Source organism: Odontesthes bonariensis, chromosome 23 (assembly GCF_027942865.1).
Source record: "Odontesthes bonariensis isolate fOdoBon6 chromosome 23, fOdoBon6.hap1, whole genome shotgun sequence".
Taxonomy (NCBI): Eukaryota; Metazoa; Chordata; class Actinopteri; order Atheriniformes; family Atherinopsidae; genus Odontesthes; species Odontesthes bonariensis.
In genome coordinates, this window is record NC_134528.1 from 4106248 (window position 1) to 4115531 (window position 9284).

General features: G+C 45.2%; 2 protein-coding genes across 5 annotated transcripts in view; one reads left to right on the top strand and one right to left on the bottom strand.

Moving 5' to 3' along the window:
- Positions 1–1325, bottom strand: part of LOC142374317 (chromobox protein homolog 2-like) — a 9336-nt gene extending 8011 nt beyond the window's left edge. Inside the window, exons 1-2 of the mRNA XM_075457948.1 lie at positions 1215–1325; positions 1097–1140 (exon numbers count right to left, since the gene is read on the bottom strand). Of these exons, the coding sequence (XP_075314063.1) occupies positions 1097–1140; positions 1215–1280 (110 nt within the window). The 5' untranslated portion in view covers positions 1281–1325. The remainder of the gene's footprint in view (positions 1–1096; positions 1141–1214) is intronic.
- Positions 1326–3302: 1977 nt separating this feature from the next.
- On the top strand, positions 3303–9045 carry cox11 (cytochrome c oxidase assembly homolog 11 (yeast)). Of its 4 annotated transcripts, none has more exons than XM_075457037.1 (5): positions 3303–3396; positions 5079–5400; positions 6078–6233; positions 6317–6442; positions 8330–9045. In XM_075457037.1, exons 2-5 carry the CDS (start codon positions 5131–5133, stop codon positions 8516–8518), a joined length of 741 nt encoding a protein of 246 aa, XP_075313152.1. In that variant the 5' UTR covers positions 3303–3396; positions 5079–5130; the 3' UTR covers positions 8519–9045. The 4 variants fall into 4 exon arrangements, with proteins under 4 accessions (XP_075313152.1, XP_075313153.1, XP_075313155.1 ...); XM_075457038.1 differs by having other exon boundaries at positions 3315–3396; positions 5045–5400; XM_075457040.1 differs by having other exon boundaries at positions 3321–3396; positions 5105–5400.
- The last annotated feature ends 239 nt before the right edge of the window (positions 9046–9284 follow it).

Genomic DNA, 9284 nt, shown 5'->3' on the forward strand with positions numbered 1-9284 from the left:
GGATGTGTTTTCCAGGTTCTGGATGTGTGTTTTCCAGGTTCTGGATGCGTTTTCCAGGTTCTGGATGTGTTTGTTTTCCAGGTTCTGGATGTGTTTGTTTTCCAGGTTCTAGATGTGTTTGTTTTCCAGGTTCTGGATGTGTTTGTTTTCCAGGTTCTAGATGTGTTTGTTTTCCAGGTTCTGGATGTGTTTGTTTTCCAGGTTCTGGATGTGTTTTCCAGGTTCTGGATGTGTGTTTTCCAGGTTCTAGATGTGTGTGTTTTCCAGGTTCTGGATGTGTTTTCCAGGTTCTGGATGTGTGTTTTCCAGGTTCTGGATGTGTGTTTTCCAGGTTCTGGAAGTGTTTATTTTCCAGGTTCTGGATGTGTTTTCCAGGTTCTGGATGTGTGTTTTCCAGGTTCTGGATGTGTTTTCCAGGTTCTGGATGTGTGTTTTCCAGGTTCTGGATGTGTTTTCCAGGTTCTGGATGTGTTTTCCAGGTTCTGGATGTGTTTGTTTTCCAGGTTCTGGATGTGTGTTTTCCAGGTTCTGGATGTGTGTTTTCCAGGTTCTGGATGCGTTTTCCAGGTTCTGGATGTGTTTGTTTTCCAGGTTCTGGATGTGTTTGTTTTCCAGGTTCTAGATGTGTTTGTTTTCCAGGTTCTGGATGTGTTTGTTTTCCAGGTTCTAGATGTGTTTGTTTTCCAGGTTCTGGATGTGTTTTCCAGGTTCTGGATGTGTGTTTTCCAGGTTCTAGATGTGTGTGTTTTCCAGGTTCTGGATGTGTTTTCCAGGTTCTGGATGTGTGTTTTCCAGGTTCTGGATGTGTTTTCCAGGTTCTGGCAGGTAAACGGAGGTAGCTGGTCCACCGGAGCCCGCAGCTGGTCTCGGTCTCACACACAGCCAGCATTCGGCTCTCAGGCACAGAAAAGCGGACAAATAAAGGCTCTAAAAGGGGCTCTAATGGCGGCTCTCCGCGTGTTGAAGCCGAACCCGGTGGTTTTCCTCCCGGTCCGGGTGTGAGGGACCCGGCAGCGGAGTAAACACCGAGCCGCCGCCGGGCATTGTTCGGTGTTGTGTATGTTAGCCGCGGTGCTAACAGCTAGCAGCTACTCACTTGGACGACCAGCCTCTCCACTTCACCAGATACTCGAACTTCCCCTGCGGAAAAACAAGATGTCAGACAGGCCCAAACCGAACCGAGCCGAACCGAGCCGCAGCCGGCCGTTACTCACCTTCCGTGACCGTTTGCTGAGGATGCATTCCGCATCAAATACCTGGCCCACCGTGACCCCCTCCATTACTGCTGCAGCCCCTCTCCGCGAGATGCGACCGCTCACGGCCACCGTAGACCCTCCTCATTCACGTATAAACCTTTATTTACCTTTTAACCGACATCAGCTACGGCGGTTAGTCGATTAGCAGAAAAATCGATCCACAGAAATATAATTTTTTGGTCATTTTAAGCGTATAGACGACACAATGTGGTTAATTAAACCAAGAAGAAAACACAATAATAATTTCACAAAACACAACAAGAAAAGATAAATGAGATACTCTAAATGTTTTTTTTCAATGTGAAATAATAGCTTTTCTCAATACAACTGAAACAAAAGCACAAAAGGAAATTGTAGTTGATATAATTTCACTACATCTGCTAATACCAGCAGGTCAAATTATTTACCATCAATTATTTACCTTTACAAGACTGAGAGTTGGCTGCCAACTCTTACAGACTCAGAATCCATCAATCTCGCCTCTTTTTGCCCCTGAATTATTGCCATTAATTTAAGAGCATCCATGCAAGACATTGCGGTCAGTAAACACGTTTCTGTGAAGAATTCGTGGGCTGGGTTTACTCTTTGAGCCCCAACCACAGCATCTCTAATACAAAGTGTGCACCGTGTGTTGGGTTTCCATCAATGCTGATTGGAGCTGGAGCCGATAAAAGCCTACAGCTGCTGTAATTTGACAGAACTGAACGCCTATTAAACGCTTTCTCAGAGCACTCAAAAGTCAAATGTAAGCGGGTTTTGGACCTTTGGGTCTTTGGAAAGACTGAGAACCAACAAAGGTGGCGGTTTAAAAGTGTCCCAGGTCTTGTTCTGCAGTATCATGTGAGGGAAATGTGTTTTAGCTTTCTTTCACACTTATTCGTGTCAATAGAACTGAATTGAAGTATAATCGTGGGAAGTTTCCGACTTATTTGGGCTTTTTTCTTTGACTTGACAGACTTTGAATCTGTCTTATAAACAGTCATGACACTAATCTGCTGAAGGTAAACCTGATCATGTGTAGGTGTTTCACCAGGTTGTTTTTTTTCGGTCTTGTTGCTGCTGTCTTAAAAAAGATATAGATATATATTAGGGCTGGGCGAGTTAACGCGTTATTATCGCGTTAACTCATTGATTATTTAACGCCAACAAATATTTTATCGCGCATTAGCGCAGGTCTTATTATTTATTTTATTATTGTAAAATTCTGTTGCTCAGGCTTTTATTTTGTAAAAGTCTGTTGCTCACAGGCTCTTATTTTGTAAAAGTCTGTTGCTGTCTGCTGTGGAACAGGAAAAGAAAGTAATCGGCGGATCCACCAAACATGGAGAAGGGTACGGAACTTTTACTCGGCCATTTTCATGTTAAAGTTCTTCCAGACGGCGGAGTCGACAGAACCAAAGTCATCTGTAAACACTGCCAAGTTGAATTGTCTTCTCAGCGTAGTAGTTCCAGTCTAAAATATCACTTAAAGGCAAAACACACAACTGATAGCAGCAAGTCATTCAAGGAAACAGACAGTGGAGCGAGGCTTCTACATAAAAACTACAGAAAGATGCTGATGTTAAAAGTGTGTTTGCACAACAAATGTTATGGCACTTTCATTCATATGGCAGCACATTTAAAATAAAACTAAATGCTAAAAGCTATACACTACTTTTGGATTCATTTTTGGATTCTGCGTACAAATGAGATTAATCGTGATTAATCAGGGAAATCATGTGTTTAATTAGATTAAACATTTAAATCGTTGCCCAGCCCTAAGATATATATATATATATATTTGACATTTAAGTGTTGTTTTTGTACTGACCTGGGCTTAAATTGTCTTAGTGTCACTTTATTAAGAAAAGAAAATCCACTCTGTTTTCAGTAACTCTTCACACTGTGACTCTCACAGGTTTATTTAATTAAATTACACTGTACATGGCAGATAAAGTGTCACCGTAACTTACATGTATCGAACTTTTCGTGCGTGAAACATTTTAAATTTGACTTCATTGTGCGGAACCTTTCTCTGTGGAATCTTTTCTCCGGAAGAGGGAGCCGTTTGTCTGACGCACCAGGCGTTTCCGGTCAACATGTTTGGTAACTGTCTACATAACAGTCCTTCGGTGAAACTCAGCGGAGCTCCTGTTTGAAGGTATCAGCATTTTAAACATGATTTAAACACGATTTTAACATTTTCGGAGCAGATAATCAGTTTTTATCGTTGTTTTGTTTTCTGTTAGCAGCTAAGCTAACGTTATTAGACCGAAGAGGCTTCTCGGGTCAGATTATGTGGGTGGCGACTCTGTTTAGTTGCATTGAACAGATTATTTAACGTAAATGTTTTCTTTCGGTTATTTATATAAGTGAAATTACCATGAGAACAGGCAGGATTAATTTGAAGGAGATGCACGCGTGGAATCCTTTACAAAAGCTCGTTAAATTAGTTTTTTTTGTTTTGTTTTGACGCGCGAACACTCACGTTAGAACATGACCAAATACAATTAAAGAATTGTCATTGTCCACTGACAAATTCGTCTTATATGTAGTGATGAAAAATGTTGAAAACAATTTTTGAAAAAGTCGGGTATAAACGCGATTCCGGTCCATCTCAGCTGATTTAAAGTAACTAATCCTTCCATCTTGAATTAGAAGCTGCTTTGAGAGAGTTACTGAGAGCCGAAGGAAAGAGTACCTCACACCCAGATAGACTGATGCGGTTTTCATCCTGCAGGAGAAGGTACAGCAGAAAAACAGTGAATTAAAAAGAAAAGTGGGCTACAGGAGGACGGACTTCCGGCTCTTGGCAGAAGATCTGTTTCTGCTGGTAATGGGTGTCACGTCGGAGGCTTTAGTTCCTACCTGCTGTAGAAGAAAGGCCAACAATGCCCATAAAACCTAAAGAAAAACAGGTTAAAATGAGCATTAAAGTGAAACCTTTCAGTGCTGCTCAGGTTAGCATCAGGAGGAACTGCTCTTCATATATTTATATATATATCTTTCTTGAGAGTTTTCCTCAGTAAATGTTTGTAATTTTTCGTCATCGTCTGAACCTTCAGGTGTTCCCCAGGGTTCTGTTCTGGGCCTCAGATAAAACAGGTTCTGGGTGTTCTGTCTTCTTCAGTCAGACCCACTTCATGTAATCTTGGTGATCTGAGCCTGCATCAGCAATACGTATAATAATACGTATAATACAATAGCATACATCAGCAACGTCAATCATTGTTTTAATAATAATAATAATGCATTTTATTTGACAGCGCCTTTCAAAACACCCAAGGACACTTTACAACATTAAAAACACAAATACAACATTGGGAAAAAGAATAAAATAAAAACATAAAACCTTTAAAGTGAGAAGTTTTAGCACTTTAGTTCCAGGTTACGTTTTTCTCCCATCGCTCTCTCATAATTTTAGCTGTTCATTATTACTTTGTTTGTTTGTTGGGTGTTTTGTTTAGTGAATTATATTTATTGTCAATTTTTTATTATTATTTTTAATTAATTAATTGAGTAATTTATTATTATTATTAGTTAGTAGTAGTATTTTTATTAGAATTGGTATTATTATTGTTGTTGTTATATAATCATTGTAAATATTAATAATTTTTTGAGCTACTTTACTAATTTGAATTTCCCCCATTGGGGGATAAATAAAGTATTTTTCTATTCTATTCTATAAAGAAAAGCATTTAAAATGGGCATAACATTGAAATTTTCCTCCCCACACATTGAGAAGCTCTGGAAGACGTTATCTTTCTCTGCTTTTGTCTTTTTATTGTTTTTATTCCACCTTTCTGGAGCACTTTGACTGAACAGAACCGACCTGCCTTTCAGAGCTGCTGCTGTTGGTCGTCCTGCAGGTGAGTCTCCAGGTGCGTCTGCAGCCATGCTGCTGCCTCTGCTGCTGCGCTGCCCTCGGGCCGCGGCGCTGCTGACAGGATGCACTTCGCGGGCGCTGCGCTCTCAGGCCGAGCACTTCCTGCGGCGGCAGCCTCCGTCGCGCCTCGTCACACGGAACCGCAGCAGGAAGTCGCGCAGTCAGGAGGAGGAGTGGAAGAGCCGGAACAAGACGGTGCTGACGTACATCGCTGCCGCCGGCGTGGGGATGATCGGCCTGTCGTACGCCGCCGTGCCGCTGTACCGCCTCTACTGCCAGGTGAGGACGCACACACGGACGCACACACGGACTGTGTTCGAAACCGCATACTACATACTTCCATACTGATCGATCAGACAGTATGCAGAGCGTTTACCCACAATGCATTTTGCTCCTGCCCGAGCCGAAATCAGCCGGTCTGAAGCCGATTTCTCTTAAGCTCTAAACTCTGTAAACTTTAGCAACATTTGAAACATTTTCAGGTGAGAAAGTAGTCGTTTAGATCCCCAACGTGTTGAAAACCTGACAAAATACCGGCTGTTTACAATTTTGTTCCCACGAATTCGGCGCTACTAAAGCTAGCCGCAGTGAGCAACGCACTTCCTGTTATTTTCACAAAATAAAATACCCGTTGCCTTTTATCATAGGGAAAGCCATTACCATACAATTGGTGCTTTTGTCTTGAAAACAGGAAGTGAACCTACCCTCGTTGTAGCTAGCTTGAAACTGCCGTTTTGACAGGAAATGACGATCGGCGACGTCACGTTACGTTGCATCTTGGGTAGTTTGAGTATGAGTAGTAACCTCATGATGCATACCCAACATTTCGGAGAATCTAGTATGCATCCGGGAAAAAAAGTCAGTAGGAGAAGTATGCGGTTTGGAACACAGCCACGGACGCACACGTGCTTCCCTCGCTCCTGCGAGCTCATGTGACCGCTCTGCTCGTCTGTCAGGCGTCCGGACTCGGCGGCACGGCGGTCGCCGGCCACAACACGGATCAGGTAGCGACGATGGAGCCGGTGAAGGAGCGCGTCATCAAGGTCACCTTCAACGCCGACACGCACGCCAGCATCCAGTGGAACTTCAGGCCTCAGCAGACCGAGATCTTTGTAAGCGTTTCTGTTCACTCTGCGGCGCCTCCCAGCCGCCGCCGCCGCCGCCGCCCGCCGCGCTCACGCTCTCCTGTCCGCAGGTGGTTCCGGGTGAGACGGCTCTGGCCTTCTACAAAGCCAAGAACCCCACAGATAAGCCCATCATCGGCATCTCCACCTACAACGTGGTGCCATTCGACGCGGGACAGTACTTCAACAAGATCCAGGTGAGTTTCAGGCTGATGTCAGCTGACTGCTCCCATAAAATAAAAGCATTGCAGCAGGGAGTGGAAGAAGCATTAAAAATACATTAAAGAATATAAAGAGAAACAAATAAAATCATTTAAATGAATTTAAAAACAAGCAACAGTCCAGATAAGTTCAAAGATATCGTGCAGATTTCATGCATAGACACATGAGAACAGAAATGTCTTTAACCTGGATTTAAAAATGTCTCCATTTGGTGAAAGTTTAATCTCCACTGGCAGTTTGTTCCACTTGTTTGCAGCATAACAGCTAAATGCTGCTTCTCCATGTTTAGTCTGGACTCTGGACTGGACCAGCTGACCTGAGTCCTTGGATCTAAGAGCTCTGCTGGCTTTATATTCTCTGAACAGATCACAGATGTAAACCATCAGCAGGCTTTTAAAATCTATTCTGTGACTGACTGGAAGCCAGAGTAAAGATTTTAAAGCTGCTGTGATGTGTTCAGATCTCTCCGGGTTTGGCTGTGGTCGCTCTGCAGCCTGTTTAACCGTCTCCAACACGTCAGAGACTCACGGTTCCCCCTCAGAAGACTGTTTTTAGAAAGTTCTTTTAAATCAGAAAAGCAGCTCTATTTTTTATCAGCTACATCAAAACATTGGCCAAATAAAATCTTCTCTTTCTCCAAAAGAGCTTAGAAGCCTTCCCGCCTCCATCAGCTTCAGATGTGTTCTGCTGGTGAACGCTCGTCTCCCAGCTGTTGGTGCTCCCAGCTGTTGGCTCCCAGCTGTTGGTGCTCCCAGCTGTTGGCGCTCCCAGCTGTTGGGGCTCCCAGCTGTTGGGGCTCCCAGCTGTTGGGGCTCCCAGCTGTTGGCGCTCCCAGCTGTTGGTGCTCCCAGCTGTTGGGCCTCCCAGCTGTTGGGGCTCCCAGCTGTTGGGGCTCCCAGCTGTTGGGCCTCCCAGCTGTTGGTGCTCCCAGCTGTTGGGGCTCCCAGCTGTTGGTGCTCCCGGCTGTTGGGCCTCCCAGCTGTTGGTGCTCCCAGCTGTTGGGCCTCCCAGCTGTTGGGGCTCCCAGCTGTTGGGGCTCCCAGCTGTTGGGGCTCCCAGCTGTTGGGCCTCCCAGCTGTTGGTGCTCCCAGCTGTTGGGCCTCCCAGCTGTTGGGCCTCCCAGCTGTTGGGGCTCCCAGCTGTTGGGCCTCCCAGCTGTTGGGGCTCCCAGCTGTTGGGCCTCCCAGCTGTTGGGCCTCCCAGCTGTTGGGGCTCCCAGCTGTTGGCGCTCCCAGCTGTTGGGCCTCCCAGCTGTTGGGCCTCCCAGCTGTTGGGCCTCCCAGCTGTTGGGCCTCCCAGCTGTTGGCGCTCCCAGCTGTTGGGCCTCCCAGCTGTTGGGCCTCCCAGCTGTTGGTGCTCCCAGCTGTTGGGCCTCCCAGCTGTTGGGCCTCCCAGCTGTTGGCGCTCCCAGCTGTTGGGGCTCCCAGCTGTTGGGCCTCCCAGCTGTTGGGGCTCCCAGCTGTTGGGCCTCCCAGCTGTTGGGCCTCCCCGCTCGACTTAAACAACCTAAGAAGATGCCGCTGAGCTCTGGATTAAAGCGGAGGGCATCAGGCTTTGGTCTGAGGTCTTTTTTTTTTTAGTCGTGCTTTGGAAATGAAATTGACATCTGTCCAGATGTGCACTGAGCAGATGTTACTGTGTAACCTGCTTCAGAGCAGACATTCAGCCTCATATTTACTGTAAACCAGTTGTTTCTGATCTGGAATAATTAAAAGAGTCCAAAAAACAGTGAAAAGTTTCTGCTAAACATCAAACTCAGCGACCTCTGAGCCAATCAGGTGACGTTTCCCATCATGCATCTCACCGCGTCACTGTGAGGGTTTGTGTGGTGCAGCTGTGTAACATCTGGCTCCTCTCTGCAGTGTTTCTGCTTCGAGGAGCAGCGCCTGAACCCTCACGAGGAGGTCGACATGCCCGTCTTCTTCTACATCGACCCGGAGTTCGACGACGACCCCAGGATGGCGCGGGTGGACACCATCACGCTGTCCTACACCTTCTTTGAGGCCAAGGAGGGCCAGAGGCTGCCTGTGCCTGGATACAGCTACAACTGACCCAAACACGCCGGGGTCGTGATGCAGCCGCCCCGAGAGCCGTCCCAGACTCTCCGACAGAACCGAATACTGAGCCCAGTGACAAAAGATTAAAGCTCAAAACTCTAACTGTGTTTGAAGCAGAGCTGGAGGAGCAGGCTTTGGTTCTGACCTTTGGAGAAGAGTCTCGGGTCGGCTGTCCCTCGCGGTGCCGGACGGAGTGAAAGCGGTCCAACCTGAGACGAGTGCCGGACCGAACGGTTCCCAAAAGACTCGAAGCTTTGAGCTGTTCAGACGATAAAGATGAACATTTATCCATATTTAACTGTTATATAAATAAATCAATAAATAAATCATGTGTAAAAACTTTCCACAGATTCTGATTCAAAAGGGATTTAAAGTCGACACGATTGATCCAAAAACTGCATAAGAATAACAAAGATCGAGTAAAATCTTTGTGAAACACAGTTAGTCTAATGTTCACATTCAATTCAATTCATTTTTATGTATAAAGCGCCAAATACAACAAATGTCATCTCAAGGCACTTAAATAATAAAGTCCAATTCAAGCCAATTGGAATTCAATTCATTGTAATCATAATTATTTACAAAATAATCCAATTCATTCATATGGAGCCAATTCACAGTTACCGTCGTTTATATTTAAGCACGATGGTTGAATGATTTGTTTCTTCAGCCTGATGGTTTTTGTGTAAAATGACTAAAACTAAGAGCCGAACACACACCGACATGTGAGATCTGCAGCGTTAATATAACTCCTAAAAGA